The sequence below is a fragment of the Acomys russatus genome, chromosome 12 (genome assembly GCF_903995435.1).
Source record: "Acomys russatus chromosome 12, mAcoRus1.1, whole genome shotgun sequence".
Classification (NCBI taxonomy): Eukaryota; Metazoa; Chordata; class Mammalia; order Rodentia; family Muridae; genus Acomys; species Acomys russatus.
The window spans coordinates 42,173,040-42,194,299 of record NC_067148.1 but is presented as its reverse complement, the minus strand read 5'-3'; the positions used below and the strand labels follow the sequence as shown (position 1 = coordinate 42,194,299).

The 21,260-nt window shown below is 44.2% G+C and overlaps 1 protein-coding gene across 4 annotated transcripts in view; it reads right to left on the bottom strand.

Moving 5' to 3' along the window:
• Positions 1 to 20,768, bottom strand: part of Ube2f (ubiquitin conjugating enzyme E2 F (putative)) — a 40,825-nt gene extending 20,057 nt beyond the window's left edge. For 2 of the 4 annotated variants that reach the window (XR_007831489.1, XM_051154353.1), the window contains exons 1-4: positions 20,625 to 20,768; positions 16,184 to 16,317; positions 7,350 to 7,379; positions 1,774 to 1,839 (exon numbers count right to left, since the gene is read on the bottom strand). Coding sequence is in view for 3 of the 4 variants with exons in the window: in XM_051154353.1 (XP_051010310.1) it covers positions 1,774 to 1,839; positions 7,350 to 7,379; positions 16,184 to 16,301 (214 nt within the window). In the remaining variant the exon portion in view is untranslated. The remainder of the gene's footprint in view (positions 1 to 1,773; positions 1,840 to 7,349; positions 7,380 to 16,183; positions 16,318 to 20,624) is intronic. The other 2 variants (XM_051154354.1, XM_051154355.1) reach the window with 2 other exon arrangements.
• Between the last annotated feature and the right edge of the window lie 492 nt (positions 20,769 to 21,260).

Here is a 21,260-nt window from a genome sequence, read left to right as displayed (position 1 = left end):
AAAAAAAAAAAACAAACAAACAAAAAAAAACAAAAAGGGCAGGGTCTTCACCATTTCACCCAATAAAAGATAGCAGGCGTGTAAAGCAGCCCATGTCTAAGAATGGGGTCCGGCTACTAACCATATCCTAGTATCTCTAAGCAACTGGTATCAGACCAAAGTTACAAGTACATCCCAGAGGACAAGTTCAAGCTAACCTTGAACTTGTGAACTTCCTGCCTCAGCCGCTTGAATGCATACACCAACGCAGCTAGATGTAAACAGGATTATCAACTATCAAGAACATTTTGAGGGGCTAGAGAGATGGCTCAGAGGTAAACAGGATTATCAACTATCAAGAACATTTTGAGGGGCTAGAGAGACGGCTCAGAGGTTAAGAGCACTGGCTGCTCTTCTAGAGGTCCTGAGTTCAATTCCCAGCAACCACATGGTGGCTCACAACCATCTGTAATGAGATCTGGTGCCCTCTTCTGGCCTGCAGGTGTACACGTATACATAATAAATAAATACATCTTAAAAAAAGAAGAACATTTTGAAACAGGATACTTATTATTATAAAACATTTCCACAAGAAATAAGCCATTCTCCTTGCAGAGAGACAAGGCCATGGTTATTCGTGGGCTCATTATCACATACCAAAACTCTGTTATCTCTCACTTTTTAATTAGTTCATGACTCATTATTCTCAGTTCCTCACTCTTCCCTCCCTCCCTCCCAAATAAGACAACATTCTCTATTTCTATAATGAAACCCTGTCCTGTTTGTTTTCTTCTTTTTCTATGTACCTTGGCTCATGAAACAATATGAACTTTACAGCTGCCAAATGATGCCACAAACATCTGTGGCCTAACTGCCCCAGAACAGCTCTGGACACCTACTCATAAGCCCCAAAGAGCTGACCACTCCAGCCATAACAAGTGTCACATTCTCTTGGCAGCATGACCTGAAGACAAACCATCCCTCTCCCTTTTCCCTGTATCATAACCCTCCAAGTCCTCTCCACACCCCTGAAGTGCTGATAACACCCTCGTTTGCAGCCTGCCCTCCTCTGGTGGTTCCTCCCCTTCAGACAGACAGCGTAGAGGGGACCCCGATGCGGTGCCCCTTTACGAGCATCTGTGGGATGGGTTCTTGGAAAACCCCCGAGAACTGATTCCCTTACTCTTCCTACCCCACCTACCCTGAAGTAGCATGGATTGGCTGACAATGGTTGGGTAATGGAGGCCAACATGGGCTGGCAATGAGTACCTCCTGTAACTGCCTCACTCGAAAAGTCTGACCAAGGAGATACACTGCTGCCCCTGGAGACTAGGCACTTAATCAGTTCTGAGGAGGACAGCTGGTAATCTGTCTGGCCCAAGTGGCGTTCATACACAATTCGACTTAATCGTGACTTTGCCCTGAGACAGGACTCATTTGACCTCCCTGCCCCTCTGCAGATGAGCCTGCAGCTAAGCAATCACCGAGCTAAGTGGAGCTAGGTCAGGCCCCACTGTGGTACTATCAGAGTGCACTTATTACTTCAAAGCCCATATTCAATAGTAGGCTGCAGGCAGTTTTCCTTGGTGCTAGCTGCCTGGCTTTCAAGAGTCACCAGAACACTGAGTGCCTCATACTTGCTATGCTTTATCTGGCTGCAAGACACAGAACTCATCATCATAGGGAATGAGAGAGTACTAACATATTATAGGACAAATCCAGAGAAAGAGATTTGAGCAGACCTTTACGCTTGCTATTACATGGAACAGTCAAGTATGCAGGAATATTTATTACCTGGGCTTACAGTCAGCTGAAAGCAATGAAGCTTGTTTGGATCAGGAAAATGTACTTTACATGTACCTGCAAAAGAAATAGCCATTAGGAAAGTCTGGAGTGAGCAGTGGTTCACATACTGAGCTATTCTCTGAACACACAGAAGCCAAGGCAACCAGTGGGTCCCTGCACTCAGCAGTAACCATGTAGTATACCCAATGGCAAACTAGGGCTCTGCTGTTTCCGCCATTCACTACCTTAGTCTTACTAGCTAATTCCAAATCAAGGCATTTACTTCAACTTTTAAATGGTTACTAAAGAGTTCTTTTCATTAGAGAATTGTGGTATTTTCTTTGAAAGAAACTATCCCTCAAAGACACTAGTGTATGTGGGTAAAGGCTAACTAATCATGGAAAACACAGGTCAAACTGTTTAAAGCAGTTGGCCCCACAGAGATTCCCACAGACATGCATGCCCATCAGAAGTGAAGTTGGAAAGACAGGAGATACCTAAGAGCAGCTGCTACCCAGCGTTTACTGTTAACACTGGAGGAAAAAAAGACTCAGAGATCCACTTGCCTCTGCCTCCTTGAGCGTGGGGGTGCTCATCTCTAATCCCAGCACCTGGGAGGCAAAGGCAGGCCGACTTCTGAGTTCAAGCCCAACTTAGCATAGATAGGGAAACACTGTCTCAGGAAAGCAAAAACCAAAGACTTCACAGCCTAACTGGTAACCAAGCAGTGTTCTGGGCCTACTGTTCAGCAAGCAAGAAGGGGCCTGAGTCCAGCAGACGAGCCACCACACAGGCAAGGGAGATTGTCTATTTCACTTCACAAAGGCTGTAGAAAGACAGCTATCACTTATGTAAATACCCAGGAAGTTTTCCTATGTTTATGTAACTCAGAAGATCCACATAAATTCTTTAGTATGTCTACTATTGTTACTGCTTACAAGTCCCATTGTTCAGTTCTCCACTGATAACATTTTCAACAAATATTGGATTCAAAAATACTGAAAAATATCCTTAAAAACCATCTAGTCCAATGTTATTGATGGGGACAAATGACAATAAGGTTCAGGCTATCCATGAAAGCAAGGTTAGTGCTAAAGTTTTAACAAATTCACAATATTTTACTATTGGTTGTTTTACTTTGGTATTTAATGAGCATATCAGACAAAATACATTGAGACAAAATGCACAGAACAATTTAAGACTGGCGGGCTTTCTTTTTTACAGCAGTGGGGGAAACTTCAGCCTACAGAGGTCAGAAGCAGTTTCTGAAAATCACTATCATATTCTTTATTCTAGAAAGAGATTCAAAGCAAGAGGTCAAGACTTTCTGCAAAAATCACATTTAGAACTATGTATACTAAAAACTGGCTTCATTCCTCTATCTTTTCAAATTATTTTTTAGGTTAGCTAAAACATATTGGGTTTCATCATGGCATCTTCAGGCATCTGTATCCATTGTCACAATTATTCCTCTCCCCAACCAGCCTTCCCTTCATATCCGTCAGGCGGGTTTTCCTTTCTTTAGCCAGTTACTTCCAGCCTCCTTTTCCTTTCCATCTGCCTTAGCTTCTTCCTATTTATGATCCTAGTCTGGTGAGCATACTCCCACATAAACAGATACACAGATATACACCTTTGTTGTTGTTTGTTTTTTGTTTTGTTTTTAGAGACAGGGTTTTTCTATGTAACCTTGGCTGTTCTGTGCTCGCTTTGTAGTCAAGGCTGGCATCAAACTCAGAGATCCACCTGCCTCTGCCTCCCTGAGTGCTGGGATTAAAGGAATGCGCACATGCCTGGCTCACCAATGTATACTTTTAAATTTAGTTTTTGTAGAGCCGGGTGTGGTGGCGCACACCTTTAATCCCAGCACTCAAGAGGCCGAGGCAGGCGGGTCGCTGTGAGTTCGAGGCCAGCCTGGTCTACAAAGCGAGTCCAGGACAGCCAAGGCTACAGAGAGAAACCCTGTCTCGAAAAAAACAAAAAAAAAAAAAAAAAAAATTTAGTTTTTGTATATGAGAAAAAACACGGAGCTCACGGCTTATTTCTCTTACCGCAGAGATCTTTAGCTGCATCCATTTTCCTGCAACTGCCATGACTTCATTTTCCTTTACAGTTGCATAAAATTCTATTGTGTGGAAGTTCTATTACCCGGCTATCGTGACTAATGTTGCTCTAAACACATCTGTACAAGTAACTTTGTGGTGTGTTGACTTAGGATTCTTTGGGTATACACCCAAGAGCAGTATAGTTGGGTTATATCAAAGTTTTTTCTTCCATTTTTCTTCCTCTTTCTTTTCTTTCTTTCCCTTTCTTTCTTTTTTTAAGAACTTCCATATTGATTTCTACAGTGGCCACAAAAAGTTATTCCCATCCTCTGTAGCACGTCTTGTCATTTGTTTTCTTAGTAACAGCCATTACAACTGGGTTGAGACTATATCCCAAAACTATTTTAATTTGCATTTCTCTCATAGCCAAGCATGTTAAATAACTTTTCAAGAATTTACTGGCCATTTGTATTTCTATAAAGCTCACTAGCCCATTTATCAACTGATCTGGGTTTTTGCTGTTTAGCTTTTCTTTTATGTTTTTTGAGACAGGTTTCTCTGTGTAATAGCCCTAACTGTCATGCAACTCTCTTGTACACAAGGCTGGCCTCGAAATCACAGAGATCCACCTGCCTCTGCCTCCAGAGTGTTGGGATTAAAGGAGTGCACCACCACACCTGACTTGTTTAGTTTTTCAGTTTTATATATCCTGGACATATATCTCCTATCTGATGCATAGTTGGCAAATATTTGTTAAATGATTTTAAATTACTTGTGCGTGTGTATACATGATGCAAGTGGGTGCACATGCATGGCACAAATGCTGAAGTCAGGAGACAACTTATCTCATGGAGTTGGTTCTCTCCATCCACCTTTACAGGAGCCTAACTCAAGTCTCCAGGCTTGCATGGCAAGTTCCTTTACCTTCTGAGCCATCTCATGGGCCCATGGCAAAAGGTTTTCCCTCTATTCTGTAGGCTGTATCTTCTTGCTGGTAATTGTTTCCTTTGCTGTGGAGAACTTTCTAATTCTACATAATCCCATTTGTTAACTCTTAGGATTGTTTCCTATGTTACTAGACAACTTTTCAGAGAATCCTGTCTATGATATCTTAAAATGTTTTACCATGACCTTATTTTGAAAATAGCATCACTATCCTTTGTGAGATGCAAGTAAGAAAAAAGATGAAGGCTTAGAATATACTTCAATCATTATTTGAGGTTAGCATTGTCCATTTTTAATACCTGGACTCTTTTTTTTTTTTTTTTTTTTGGAGACAGGGTTTCTTTGTGCAATCCCTGCTATCCTGGAACTCATTCTGTAGACCAGGCTGGCATCATCAAACTCACAGAGATCCACCTGCCTCTACCTCCCTAAGTGCTAGGATTAAAAGGTATGTGCCATCACGGCCAGTTATATGTAAATGTTTTCAACTTATCCTCACAATTTACATATAATGTTTTTCAATGTATCCTTATATATAAAACACATATTGTATATATGTGTACATCTGTGTATATATTATATATATAATGTGAAGCTTAAAACTCTAAAATTAGTTTTCCTTATACATAATAGTATCTATCTAAGGTGATGCATGCTTTCAGAGCAACTTCTATGCACTGGTACACACAGAGCTTGGAGGCCATTCTGCCTTCCCAATCACACTGCCACACAGAAGCTATCCTTATGGGACTACAAATAGTTTGGAAAGGTTTTAACCCAGACAGCAAAGAATTCGCCTGTATGGTTTGTTTTTTCTTTAGCATGTAGAAAACATGGGGAAAGAGAAAGAAAGAAAGAAAGAAAGAAAGAAAGAAAGAAAGAAAGAAAGAAAGAAAGCAAGCCTGTCAAATGTGTGCTATCTGATATCTTAGCCACAGGATGGGAAAACAGGCTCATGTCTTTTCCAAATCCTTTAAGACTCACATCAAATACACAAGCAATTTCTAAAGGAAAACTTTCTGTGGTCTCTAATGAAAATACACATTAAACATCCATGTGAGTCAGGGACAGTAGAGAGCTGTGGGGTCACAGACAGTGAAAAGAATGACTGGACTGGAAAACAGAAAATCACTGTATGATGCTTTTCTTTTTTATAGGAAAGTGTCCTAACACAGACAGAGAGCTAGGAAAACAAGCTTGTCACGGGGCTTCAAGCCTTTACCATCCTGCTTATCTTCCACAACCATGCACATTTACTTTCCTAAGCATTTTAAAGCACACCCTTTTACTTTTCAGTTATTAGATAGAAATTTACTCCACCCCCCTTTTCACTACTTGGTGCCTGGGATTGAAGCCAGGGTATATAATACACACTAGGAAGGCACTCTACTACTGAGCTATCCTCGCTCCCCTCCACCCAGTAAAATTCCCAGACAATACCTTCAGTTCTGAATGGAAGCAACATTGAGGTCAATCCACAGGACTAAGATGTTTTGGCCGAGACACAAAGAAATCTATTTTCTATCATAACCCACCCCCCACACACTAATGTCAGACATCAAAAGTGATTGTTCAGTTTGGTCAGGAGGTGCATGCCTTTGATCCCAGCACTCCTAAGGCAGAGGCAAGCAGAGCTATATGAGACCAACCTGGTCTACATAGTAAGCTCCAGGCTAGCCAAGGCTGCATAGTGAACTTTAACAATTTGTCTGAGCTCTTACAAGCTAACTTTGCAACCACCCTTAGACTCAGAACTACTTTTAAACCAAACACTACAATAAAAATCTTAACAACAACAACAACAACAGGCCAGGTGTGGTGGTGCACGCCTTTAATCCCGGCAGAGGCAGGTGGATCGATGTGAGTTCAAGGTCAGCCTGGTCTACAAAGTAAGCCCAGAACCACCAAGGCTACACAGAGGAAAGCCTGTCTCGAAAAACCAAAACCAAAACCAAAACCACCCCCTCCCTAAAAAAACCCAAAAGTAAAATGGTCAAAGCTTTCATAGAACTTATGAAATGTAAAAGCTTTGTAAGAAGGTTAATGATAGAAAAATAGAAATCTGATATCTATCATCCAAGTGCACAGCCAAGCCCATATGTGAGCAGGAGAGGCTGAGCAAAGGGAGCACATCTGTGAGAAGGACCACACAATTGCTTTGCCTTTTGCCAAACACGAAACAAACCATCACTAAACACCTTCTGAACCAAACAGCAGCACAGTCATTAACAAACAGGGCTGTGTGCCCTATCATGGTTCCACTACACCAAGACAGACAACATTCTACATGTGCAATTCAGAAGTACTAAAAACCTCTTTTTGTTGCTTTTTGAGACAGAGTCCCCTCTATATAACCCTAGCTGTCCTGGAACTCATCTCTGCCTCCTAAGTGCTATGGTTAAAGCATGTGCCGCCATATCCAGCAAGAACTTCATTTTATTAGATCTCACAGAAAACTCTTCTTGTCCAGAATTAAAATTCATCCCTAACATATACAAGAAAATAGCTTTTTGCTATGCAAAGTCGTTAAAACAAAACAAGTTTTCTTCATGTCATCACTCTATAGTACTAATTTGACCAGTGTGCTATACTTACAAGGTAAATTAGCTTCAAGTTCTGCAACCTCTGTAGAAATAAAGAGACTGTGGTTAATAATTATCTTCATAATATCACCAGTTTTAAATCAGCAATTCCCTCTAGATTACAGAAGAAAAAAAGTAAGCTATATGAATTGAAATCTGGCCTAGACTTTATATTTTAAGCTTAATTTGTGTTTATGCCTTTTCCCAAAGGTGCCTTCAAGTTAGCTACCTCTGTAACTTAAACTTCTCAGCCCTAGTCCTCTCCCATAAGGCCTCAGACCACGCCGTTCCCGTTCTCAGCTAACTCGCCAGACTCCTTCCCCGCATCAAGCTACCTCCCCACTATCAGGTATCAGACAAGCAGTGTGCCTACTCTCCTCACACTTCTGCTCCACGGAGCACTGGAAGCAGTTAGTACAACAGTCAGCTGTTCACAGAAGACATGTTACACCAAGAAGGCCTTAGCAATTCCAACAGCAAGGAAACATACATTAAAACTAATAAATCAAAAAAACACAAAAACCAATGTTTCATTAATAATGGACTATTATAAGGGAAAGCAATGCCAGGTGTGGTGGTGCACACCTGTAACACCAGTTCTCTGTAAGTTCAAGGCCACCCAGGAGTTCCAGAGCCATACTTTGTCTTTAAAAAATAAAAGTACATAAAAACAGGAGGGAGGAGAGGGAAAGGAGAGAAGAGACATTGAGGCCTAGACTGTTGTATACGGGAGGCCCTAGGTTTAGTCTCCAACACTGTACAGAGAGAAAGAAAGAAAGAGAGAAAGCAATCCTATTTACCAAAAATATTATTCGGAACTAAATTTAATTAGAGATGAAAGATTGTACTCTCAAACTGTAAAATACTGAGTACAGAAACTAAAGACCAAATGGGACCCAAACAGCCAAAAACATTCACACAGAGCAATCCCCATTACAATTTTGGCGGCATTCTTCACAGAACCTCTAGAACCATATGGAGACCCACAGAATCTTGAGAATGAACAAAGTTAACATCACTTTTTCTGACTTCAAATTCTATTACAGAGATATAGTATGGGCATAAAAACAGGTCAACAGAACAAAAGAGGGAGGCTACAGCAAACCTAGTAAGTACCTACAGTCAGCTAACACCCAAGAGCACCGAAAAGACAACCTGGGAAATAGAGCCTCTTCTGTGGATGAGGAGGTGTCCTCACCCAAACTATCTAAATGAATAAAAAGCTTAAAACATAAGCTGTTAAATTCACAGGGGTGGTGGTGGGGCAAATTCTCCCAGCTGGCTTTAGCACTGAGTCTTTTAAATTAATTTTTTTTGTTTATTATTTTAATTATGTGTGTTGGGAGGGGCGGTATGTGCATATGAATGCAAGTGCCTACTAAGGTCCGAGGTGTGCGAGCCTCCTGGAGCTGGGGTTACAGGCAGTTGTGAGCTGCCTGGTGTGGTTGCTGGAAATCAAACTCAGGTCCTCAGGAAGAACAGTATGTGCTCTTAACTATTCAGCCATCTCTCCAGTTCCTGACTTTTTTTTTTTTTTTTTAAGCAGAAGTTCAACAGTGAGACTACATTAGGCTAAAATGCTACAGCACAAAGTAAATGTAGTCTATATAGGCTGGGAGAAATGTCTACAAATCATGTAGCTGATAAAGGTTTAACATAAAAACTACAGAATACACACAACAGAAAAACAAAACAAACAAAAAACAGGCAGAGGACCTGAATAGATATTCCTCCAAAAAAATAAAAGTGCTATGAAAAGATATGCAGTATCAAAACAAGACCATGACTGCTATTCCATCTTCCTGTTGGCTACCACTAGAGATAAGAGGCAGCAAGTGTTGGTGAGGATACAGAGAAAAGGGAATCCTCACACAATATGCACGGGAATGTAAATCAATGCAGTTATAAAAAAACAGAAGTCCCTCAAAAAGCTAAGAGGGGGAAAACAGAACAACTACCCTATGACCGAGCAACCTTTCTGAGTATACACTCAAAATACATGAATAGAGAATTAGAGTAGTGGTTCTCAATCTGTGGGTCAGGATGCTGTTGGGGTGGGGGGGGGGTTAACATATCAGATATTACATTACAACTCATAACAGTATCAAGATGACAGTTATGAAGTAGCAATGAAATAACTTTATGGTTGGGGTCACCACAACATGAGGAACTGTAAAGGGTCACAGCATTAGGAAGGTTGAGAACCACTGTTTTAGAGGGACAAACACCCCCAAGCTCAGTTATTTTTCATGATAGCCAAGGTATGGAATCAGCCCAAGTATACACTGAATAATAAACAAAGAAACTGTGAAATGTGTAAGAAATACTATTCAGCATTAGCAAAGATGATCCTGCCATTTGTGACAATGTGGATGGAACAAAGGACATCATGCTAAGTAAAATAAGAAGAAACAATCTGCTGAACACACAAAAATCAAACAGTGGTGACAAGGACGATGGCAATGGCAAAGGGTACAAAGTCAGGGTTAGTAGAGTAAGTAATGTGTGCTAATGTGATCACACAGAGAATGCATAGGAATGCATTTGATTAGTAATTATTTTACTATTCACACACCATTTGGGTATGTAAAACCATAATCACAAGGAAAATGTGTGTGTGTGTGTGTGTGAGTGAGTGAAGTGGGGTGGACAGGAAGGACATAGGACACGGCACAATAAACAGGCTACCAAGCTGTCTACACCTTGGACAGAAAGTAGTGCTACCTGGCTCCACTCAAAGGCTCTGTTAGACCCTGAGCTTCAGCTCACATTGCTATTCATGCCTTCAGCACGCAGCAAGCCTTCCACAGTCTCTTAAAGATTCCTTTAGTAATTTGAGTTCTGTGTCTTATCTTCACAATCCAGTAGCTACAGGATTCTAAAACCCTGGATGCCCCATTCCTCAAGCACTCACTCCACTACCATAAAAAATCCTCAGTAGGCCCAGGCACCTAAGTTAGTGTTATTCTCTAACTCTTGGTCTATGTGGCCTATTAAAACAAAACTACCAGCTGGATGTGGTGGTGCATGCCTTTAATCCCAGCACTCAGGAGGCAGAGGCCAATCTGGTCTATGAAGTGAGTACAGGTAAGCCAGGGCTATTCCAGAGAAACCCTGTATCGAAAAACAGAACAAACAAAAAAACCCAAAAAAAATCAAAACAAAGACATCTTAACATGCCGGTGGTTTGTAAACAGACATTAATTTTTCATAATTTTGAAGGTGCCAAAACCAGTAGATTCTGAATCTGGTAAGAGCTAAGGTGCCTTATAAACAGCAAATTCTTGCAGTATGTTCAGATGGTAGGAGAGACAGGAAGCTATCTTGGATCTCTTACTTGGGCACTAGTTCCATTCACGGGCCCTCCACCCTCATGAATTACTTCCCCAAAGTAATAATTACCTAATGACACCCAGGTGTTTAGATTTGAATGTGCAAATCTGGAGGTCAGTCTTACAGACTGTTTTAGACTATTGCCTGTGGAAATATGATCTAATAGCATTATATACATAAACTTAATAAAAAGTTCTAATTTTACATGACAGTCAGTAATTTAAATGTAAGGTTTGCCTGTATTCATAATGTTCAGTGTAACCCATCCAAGGAAGACAAAGGCCAAGGAGAGCCCCAAACACAGACCACAGTAGGAATCCTACCAACGTTCTTGGTTGCAACTGTCAGCACAGGCAAGGGATAGAATGCTTGGGACAGGGGATTTCAACAGAGATGACTGGCCCTTTGTCTAGCTGAGCGCAAAATATAAAACCCTTGGTCAAATCTGCACAGTGCTCCTCTAGGAGAGTTGTCAAACATGGCAAGTGGTTCTTCAACCCTTCAAATGCTGGCATACTGATGTTAGCATCAGTAATTACAATCTCAGTGTCAACACAAATGAAACTAAAGCAAAGTAGCCAGTCAGCTGCTTGGCAAGCCTGAGAGCATCAAACAAAGCATCGTAACTCACACCTGAAGAACACCGATTTCCCCATAAAGTAAAGAAAGCTGAAAAGTACTTTTAAACTGCTAAAGGCTTGCTTTCACAAGATAACAATGCCTCTTTTGCTTGGTGGCCTGGCTTTTCTGGGAGGCACCTGGCACCCTGTGTAAGTCAGTGGCTACATAACTTTCTTCTGAGAATTTAAATTATTTTCCTTTCTAAGTAAGGATCAAACCACAGAGTCCACTGGAAACTTGACCACAACCAGATTACAAAATCTACCCAGTTACCTCACGAACTCAACGTCCTTCTGCTTTGGGCAGCTCACAACACTGGGCTCGGGTTGTGTGCTCATCTCCTTACTGCATCTGCACACCCTCCACAGGTCTCAGCCCCTCTAGAAAGCTAACTTTCTAGATACTGCTAACTAGCTCAAAGGTGTTCTAGTACCACTCTATAATGCAATATAGCACAGGACTTCATGCCATCAACTTTTGACATGAACACAGAAAATACGAAGATGAGCGTCTATCTATGGCTTCCCTAGGCCCTCCTGCCATTAAGCTGTTTGGTGCACTTATGGCGACTGTCCAAATTCCCTGAACAGCTTCACTGGTGTTTAACCTTCAACAGAACACATAAGGCTGTGTTTGGTTAGATGCCTGATCTCCTGACTGTTAGCAGGACTTGTTAGGCTACCCCCTCAGATTCATATGCTGTCAAATGCTGTGACAGCCTTAGCAAGCTGGCCTGTGGCCCACCAGAGATTAGTGTGGGAGATTAGCACAGAGAACAGACTTGGTGATCTCTCCCCTTCAGGAGCCACATTAGCACTGGGGCATGTGGCAGCCCTGGTAGACAGTGAGGGCCCAACCACACGTGAACACACAATCCCTCATACATAATATGCCTAGCCTGGGTGCAAGGAGGACAGGAGTGGGCACCCAGCCTTTTTGTCCTGCCTCCCTCTACTGAAATCACTTCACCAATAAGTGACAGGGCTCACTGAACCCCTCCCCCATCAATAAAAGCACATGTTTTTGGCTGGTTAGTGTTTACAATCTTTCCCTTAGCTCTCTGGGATGCTAGTGCAGATGAGTCTTCTATGATGCACTGCCAAGATGCCCTCACTGGGACTGCTGTAGGGTTTTATGGCTGTACAGACTGCAGCCACAGTCCCTACACCTTCAACACAGCCTCACCTGAGTGAAGCAGAGCAGGGAGGCCTGAGCCTTGTGCCAGCCTGTGACAGCTCTAAGAACTGAGCAAAGGCTATTTATTATGGGGCGTTTGCCTCAAAGTATGATCATCCCTGAGCCTCCTGCTTCCTTCATCTCCCTCCACTGTATTGCCTCAAGATTCTTTTTAATTGTCCTGCATGACAAACTCCTTGCCACCCCCTTTAGGAATGTGGCTTACAGTATTAAGTCCTAGAGAGAAGCAGACAATTTCCTATAATCTGTACATACTCATGGAAGAAATCTTCACAGGAGCCCCAGGACAATAATACCCATTATAGCAATCTTGCTAAACTCACAGACTCTTTCGAAGTCTTTAATGGGATTTTTGTCTGGAAAAGTTTTTCACCATGACTGGCCTAGCTAGAGCTTTCTGAAAGCTCCCAAGTGAGTCCCTGGGCACAGGATGGGTGGAAATTGTCTGTCAAAACTTTTTTTTTCTTTTTTTTTTTTGGTTTTTCGAGACAGGGTTTCTCTGTGTAGCCTTGGCTGTTCTGGACTCACTTTGTAGAACAGGCTGGCCTTAAACTCACAGAGATCCGCCTGCTCTGCTTCCCAAGTGCTGGGATTACAGGCGTGTGCCACTGTGCCTGGCCTGTCAAAACTCTTTTCTGTTAACTTGCATTTCTGCCCTTCAACTCTGTTCTGAGAGCCTGCTTCACTCTTAAGATGTGGATCAGGTCATCCTGCTCCAATGATTGCAGGCTTCTTAGTCCAAATCTCAGCTATGCAGGTGGAAAATGAGGCGCCCACCTGGCAAGACTTTAAAAGTAAACCAAGAATTATCACTAAAGTGCCTGTTGCAGTTTGACACCCAATATCGGCTATGTCTGAATGTGCCCAAAATTCACATGAAAACCTAATCCTTAGTGTGTTAGTATTAGGAAGTGGAGCTCTGCAGTGATTAAGTCAGAAGGCTCTGTCCACATTAAACTCTTGTTCTTCCTTCTCAAAGAACCAGCGTCCCTTCCCTCCTAAGATACAGCAACCAAGGTCTCATCTTAGAAACAGAGTACAGTTGTCTCCAGAGAGCAATATATGTCTTCTGCGATGATGGGGATGGAGCCCAAGGGCCTGGTATATGTAGGGCAAGTGGCTTGACCCTGAGCCCAATCCATCTGTCTTTCTGTCCTTTCTTTCTTTCTGTCCTTTCTTTCTTTCTTTCTTTCTTTCTTTCTTTCTTTCTTTCTTTCTTTCCTAGACAGAGTTTCTCTGGGTAGCCCTGGCTGTCCTGGAACTAGCTCTGTAGTCTAGGCTGGCCTTGAACTAAGAGATCTGGCTGCCTCCCAAGTGCCCAGGAATCCTGCCTTTTCTTTTTTAAAGATTTGTTTGTTTTATGTTTGTTGGTGTTTTACCTGTATGCATGCCTCTGTGAGGGTGGCAGATCCCCTGAAGCTGGAGTTATAGACAGTTGTGAGCTGCCATATAGGTGCTAGGAACTGAACCCAGATCCTCTGGAAGAGCAGCCAGTGCTCTTAACAACTGAGCCATCTCTCCAGCCCCAGAAGTCAGTATTCTTTTCTTTCTTTCTTTTTTAAGGTGTGCGCCACCACGGCCAGCTAGAATTCAGTATTTTTTGTTGTTGTTGGTTTTTTTTTTTTTGTTTTTCAAGACAGGGTTTCTCTGTGTAGCCTTGGCCATCCTGAACTCACTTTGTAGATCAGGCTGGCCTCGAACTCACAGCGATCTGCCTGCCTCTGCCTCCCGAGTGCTGGGATTAAAGGCGTGCGCCACCACACGCGGCTGAATTCAGTATTCTTAACCTTAGCTCCCCCAGACTCCAGATCATGAGAAAGACACTTCTATTGTTTACAAGGAGTATAAAATTTTGACATAGCAGAAGATGCCTAACTTGGGGCCTGGCCCCAGGTGCTTGTTACCAAAGCTAGTATTAATCATGTGAAGAAGGAATAATTTATTCTTGGCTGATGCCCCAAGACTTCTTTGCTGCAATAAAACACTCTGCTCTAAGCACTGAAACTACACCCCGAAAGTTGTCAGCCTGGCTCTCCTGACTCTGGGCTACCTCTACAGATAGAGCCTCAAGGATTCCGAAAATTAAAATGCCATTAGGTTTACCCACACGCGGTGCTTTCGGCCAGCCATATCCTACCCTCTGAGACTTACAAGCTAGGTTGTTCTGGACTTATAGTCAAGAACAAAACGTAAACAATATTTTTATTTTCAACCAGTCATCCATAAGCTTGTCAAGACTTAAGCTAATTCAAGATTTAAGTACAGGAAGTACATAAGAGATGCTATTAAATCCGTACAAACCCACTGCCTTCAACCTCTGCACTTCCACATGTATATGTTTCCACATGGGTATATCTGGGCATCCTTGCTCCCCCATGCACACAAGAACATGCACACGCACTTAAACCCCCACGCCCCCCACACACACATACAAGGGAAAACTATCAAACAGAGCTGTCCTTTACAAACGCGGACAGTGACTATGACCTTAGGACAATTTTAATTCTTCTTCTTTTTTTTTTTTTTTAAGATTTATTTATTATGTGTGTATACAGACTTCTGCCTGCATGTATGCCTATAGGCCAGAAGAGGGCACCAGATCTCAGTACAGTTGGTTGTGAGCCACCATGTGGTTGCTGGGGATTAAACTCAGGACCTTTGGAAGAGCAGCCAGTGCTCTTAAATGTAGAGCCATCTCTCCATCTCAATTCTGTGACAAAAGTACAATATGCTTTCTTGGTTTGTTTTTGTTTGTTTGTTTTTGTTGTTGTTTTGAGACAGGGTTTCTCTGTGTATCCTTGAGTGTCCTGAACTCACTCTGTAGACAAGGCTGGCCTCGAACTCACAGCTAGCTATCTGCCTGCCTCTGCCTCCCAAGTGCTGAGATTAAAGGCGTGCGCCACCACCGTCCAGCACAATATGCTTTCTAATAACAAAAGTACAATATGCTTTAACAGTTCATATAGGTGTGTGTGTGTGTGCACGCGCGCACTTGTGTACGATATAATTCTGACAAGACACCAGATATTCACAGGACTCCTTAGGCTGTGTCCTACATGAGACAAAAATGGATCCAAAGAGAGTACCTGTTCTAGGCTGGAAACCATTGCTATGCATCCCACAGGAAAAGGGACAGCAGAGGAAAATAACAGCAGCACCCAAATGCCTCAGGCCTGCCAACTCCTGTCTTATTTTTCACAGCACAACATAACAGAGCCAACAAAGAATATTCCTAGTGTGTCAGACACCACAGTTCTAACACCATCTCCTTGCTATTACAATCCCATCCTTTCCCTGGTATAAATCCTTCCACTGTAAGTGTCTCTCTCCATCCATCCATTTGTTGAGACAGGATATCGTCAAGTAACTCCATCCATCCATCATCTATTTATCCATCATCCATCCATCCATCCATCCATCCATTTGCTGAGACAGGATCTCTCCATGTAACTCTGGCTGTCCTGGAACTCATTGTGTAGACCAGGCTGGCCTTGAACTCACAGAGATCGGCTTCCCTCTACCCCAGACTGCTGGGTTTAAAGGTATATACCATGATGCCTAGCTGATAATCCTACTTTAAAGTCATTTCAAAGTATTTTCAGTCCACAGACTAATTTACGTCCATCCCCAAAGAGCCTCCAGGCAAGCTTCATTTTGTTACAGGGTATAAAAGCAGCTCCCATGGTTGATGATTACCTTTAACAAGCAACTTGTCTCTCACAGAAACCCTCCGGGTAGAGTCAGACGTGGAGGCTGATGTCCGGGATCCTTTGAGACCGTCATCCCGCTTCAACTTGCTTGCCAGCGTTAGCATTACTGCCACCTTTCTTCTGGAAGACAGGCAAGAGTAACATTAAGGGCCATGTCTCCAGACAACAGACAGAAGAAATATACAGTGTTTTAACGTTAGATTCTCTAAAATTTGTTTAAAAAAAAAAATATCCACACATATTAACAAAACTGGATTCCTTCAGAAGGAATCTGAATAAGCTATGTGATTCTTTTTAAGTTTGGGGGGGCACAACTTTCATGCCCACTGGATACAGACTGGGTGCTAGGTCAATCACAATCGATCCTTACTCAACCCCAAGCTTGCCAACTAGCACTCATTCACTATCCGCACTGGTTTCAGATGAAGTAATGTTCTGCTGCAACAGGACCCAGGTGTGGCCTGGGAGCAGAAGTCTCTAGGGCAGGAGATATTTGATGCTGTGCTTTCCTTCTCCCTTAGAGGAAAGTGCACAGAGCCTTCAAAGGGCTGTTGCATTTACTGATTTGCAATGTCAATGTTAAGAGCAAATTATAATACCCCAAACTGGACTCTTCACTGGCTGCTTCCAGAATGTGAGTTTTGGGCTCTCTGGGGCAAAGACAGCAAAATCCAAAGGCAGGTGAGGCAATGCCCCTGATGCCTGCATAAAGGACTGCTGCTCGCCCTTTTTTGTTTTATTTTGTTTGTTTTTGGAGACAGGGTCTCTCTGTGTAGCCTCCACTATCCTGGACTTGCTTTGTAGACCAGGCTGGCCTTGAACTTACAGTGATCTGCCTGCCTCTACCTCCTGAGTGCTGGGATTAAAGGCGTGCGCCACTATGCCCGGCTCCACTCACCCCTTAAGCCTTCAATTATTTTTGTTTTGTTTTTTTCTGAGATAGGGTCTCTCTGTGTAGCCTTGGCTGGCCTGGAGCCTGGACTTGCTTTGTAGACCTGCCTGCCTCTGCTCAGTTGTTTTTCTGAAAGCAGCGTTAGAGCAACAGAACTGTTAGGCAGAAGGTCCAGTACCTTCCCATCTGCATTCTCACTATGGGTATTCCCTACAAGGCTTTATTTGCTCTGACTGATGGGCCTGAGGGAAGGCAGTATCACCCAGAGTACAATTTACATCAGGATCTTAGGGGTCCCAGCTCCAGAATCTGCCTTCATTTTCTGTTGCACACTTCCATCAACCAGACCTCATACTGACACCCTCAGAGGAGTCCCGAAAGAGTAAATGGTTCAGTATTTGCATAATTTCCTTTTTTGGTTTAAAAGTACTTCCTTTCAATACCAGTTTGCTAATTTTTCAGTCAAGCAGGATCTAAAATCTACAAATGATAAGTTTGAAAGGTCAAATTTGAGGCTAAGACCCTGAAAGCAAGAATATTCCTCTCTTTACTGGTATTAAAAAAAAAAACCCAAACACCTCAAATGCAGATCTTTTGCCTAGTTTCGCACACTACTGTGTATCCCTAGTCAGATTTCATTTTGTATGACATATCACAAAAAGAGGACAGTGTATATGATCTTCCAAACTGTTCATAAGTCTGCCATAATAAGGACTGGTTGCCCTGGGCACAGTGGCACATACCTATGACATCAGTATTTGGGAGGATGAGGCAGGAAATTTGTCAGTTAAAGGCTATCCTAGACTACAAAGGGAGATCATGTACCGGAAATGCAAAATAAATATACCAAAAAAAAAAAAAAAAAAAAGGCAGCACGTGTCTAAATGCACCGAAACAGTTCTTGTATTGCATGTTAGTAGGCATAAACTCATAGCATTGAAATCTGGGGAAGATTTCTAACACACATACACCCTGAAACAACAGGCATGGAGGTGACTATCCAAGACCAAAAGCACTCACCACAAAAAACTAGTTTTCCTTTAGAAGATACATTGTGCCAGACAATGGTGGCACACGCCTTTTAATACCAGCACTTAGGAGGCAGAGGCAGGCAGATCTCGTGTGAGTTTGAGGCCAGCCTTATCTACAAAGAGAGTTCAGGACAGTCATTGCTACACAGAGAAACCCTGTCTCAAAAGAACGAAGAGGAAGAAGATGCAGAAGAGGAGGAGGAGGAACAAATGTGGTCATGGATTTACACAAACCCTGATCAGTCAGTCAGTTACACCTCAAGAAAGCTGGCAACCATTTAAAAGCACACCAGCTCCTGCTCTTGAGTCCCACTCTGCACTGCCTCCTCCTCAGGGGCAATCTATGTGAAGAGATGAGCCTAGTAAGAACACAAACATCTTCAAGGCTTCATCTATTGCTGTCACCCCCACTGCACCCCCAGAGGGCTTATGCCCGCAAGCTACCAAAACAACAGAACATAGAACAATGCTTTCCTGCCTTGGCCCTCACCTGGATTGATCTTGTCAGGAATTCCTCAAGCAAGATCATGAGGTAGTGCCTGCAACCCTGGTCAAGTCTAAGTCCATCACTACATGGCCAGACCTTGGGGCAGCAGGGGTGTCTGACAGAGGGCCAATATAACAACAAGCTTATCTATCTCTGGAGGTTCCACATGAGCAGCACCAGGTTTTCACCTTTGGTATCGGTAAAGCAAATGGTGAAAAGTGAAAAATAAAAGCACTGATTAAGAGTTTAGCGCAGTCCCCTACTGGTCACAGTAGAGCTTCACTGAAAAGGAAGCTAGGACACAAGTTGCTCCACACCCCTGCAGAGTCAGGCCTTCCCCACCACTGCTGGCCAAGGGCTGTGCTCAATGTTTTCACACCCTTCACCCGCACGGAGGCTTTATTTGAGGCAGAGGCTGGCTGTTGTGCTCATCATGATGTAGATTCTAGCTTGTAATTGTCAGTAAGTTGTAAACGTTTTCAATAAAGCAATCTGTGCAAAGACTGTGTGGGGTAGAAAACAAAACTGGTCTTGTCGGGACAGAAGACACACCTGCACTTTCTAGGGCATCTAAGATCCTGGGGGGATCTAAGACTGGAGTAGCCATCTGTTTCGCTTTCCCATGACATGGGAAAATGTTCCCACAGTCAGAAACTTAAATCTACACATGACGGGATCAAACAAAAACAATTACTCACAAACTATCAAGAAAGGGCAGCAGACTACCTACTCTCACCTCAGAATTCTCTTTCCCTCCTCAACACGGTCCCAACCTCTGGAAAACCCAGCTTGGACCAAAACTTCCCGTTTCTTGAAAATCGCACTGTGACTAAGGCAGTATTTCGGGTACAGATCAGCTATTCTGACCAGCATACTCAGTTTCTAAATGCCACAAGTTGTAATTGGCCCAGTCAGTTCCTCCTCTGGGTGGGACCGGCTTTTAGGCCACCCAAAGAGGATCCCCCGTTTGTTACCGAGTCTCATCAAGTCATGTTTACTCAGCATTCCTATGCAGCTGTGGTGAAATCAGGCTGTGCCACCTGTGCAGGGCCAATCGGCTCAAGGTGAGGCTAACTCCTTCCTTACTGACAGTTCCAATCCAAATCCCTGTCCTAGCCATTTAAGAGAGAACTACAGGCCACTAGGAACACTTAACGTCCCAAACCTAAGGAAACAGATCCGAACATAAAAATGCCCTCACCCCAGCACTGTCCGTATGGCACGAGTGCCCAGGAGTCTGATTGACTGACCACCTCTGGCACCTATCTTTGATTTCGGGTACCAAATGCCAGGTAGCTCCGTCCAGGTGGGATACCTGAAGCTCCCCATCACTGTGTCTTTTCATTTCCACCTATGACTGTCTCCCACCGCCGACCTCCCTACCTTCGACCCCCACCAGCTAGGAAGCCTCAGTCCCAGGCCCACCGGCTCACTGTTCTTCAATACTACCCTGCTCATTTCTGGAACCTTCTGTTCAATCTGATAACCAGGCCCTGGGATGTCCTCATTCCCTTCACCAGCCAGCCCTACCAGGTTATTAAGGAGAGCAGTTTTGTTTTGTTTTTTCCAACCTACAGGCCAAGCGAAACCTTCTCCAGCCACTATAACCCACCGGCAACGCCAAGGGGCAGGTCCAATGCCCACCGGAGACGGAGAAAACTGAGCCCCCCGAGAAGGCCACACCCCAGATGACACGCCGCGGAACCGGGTCAGAGACCGAACCGGGCCAGGCGGGACGGCCGCCCCTCCTCCCCGTCGCCGCCGTGGCTGGCAGCGTCCACCCCCAGCTTCCCTCTGGCGGCAGCGGCCTCTCCGCCTGGGCCTCGGCCTCCGGCCGACCGAAGCTCCGCACCGTGACCTTGCGGGCGGCGGAACGGGGTCCGCCTCGGCCCGGCCTTCAGAGCCGTGGGGGCTCGCTGCCCGCCCAGCGCTTCCCGTCAGCCGCTGACCTCGCGGTCCCCCCTGGCACCGGGCGAAAGGAGCCGCGACCACAGCCCGACCCGCGCGACCGGCTCACCTGAGCACCGCGAGTCAGAAGAGGCGGGCCGGCACCCAAAACCATGCCCGGCCAGCGGCCGCAGCGAGACGCGCTGGCCCTTACAGCCGCACCGGCTCCCGGCGGCGGGACCGGAAGTGGAGGGGTGGGGACTGTGCCATGACCGCTGTGGGCGCTTTAAAGAAAAAAAACAATTCAAATCTGTAAAGAACTTTATTGGTAGCTCCACGCGCGGACAGCCGTGTACGCAGGCCGACTAGGCGGCCGTGGTTCATTGGTGAAGGGCACGAGGGAGACCTTCGCTGATTGGTCACAGAGGCGCCTGCGTCTTGTAGCCCAGCGCGCGGCTTTCCGGCTTGTTTCCATTCATTTGGCTGCTTTGATGGCTTCAGAGTGCAGTGCCTGCGGGTGGAGCTATGCCCCTGTTCCCGGAACTGTGCCTGATACCGATGACCTGTCTGCGGCTGCTTTAGGCCAACGGGGTTATTAGAGGTGCAGATTACCCGACGTGGCTTCTGGGCGTGGAGGCACTCTTCCTGCTCACCCCCCCCCCCCCCGTATTCCTATTTGTAATTTATCCACCGCGCCCGGCTCCTATTTGTAATGTAAAGATCTGTTTCAGACTGGGAGTTGAGACCCACACCTTCAGTCCCAGCT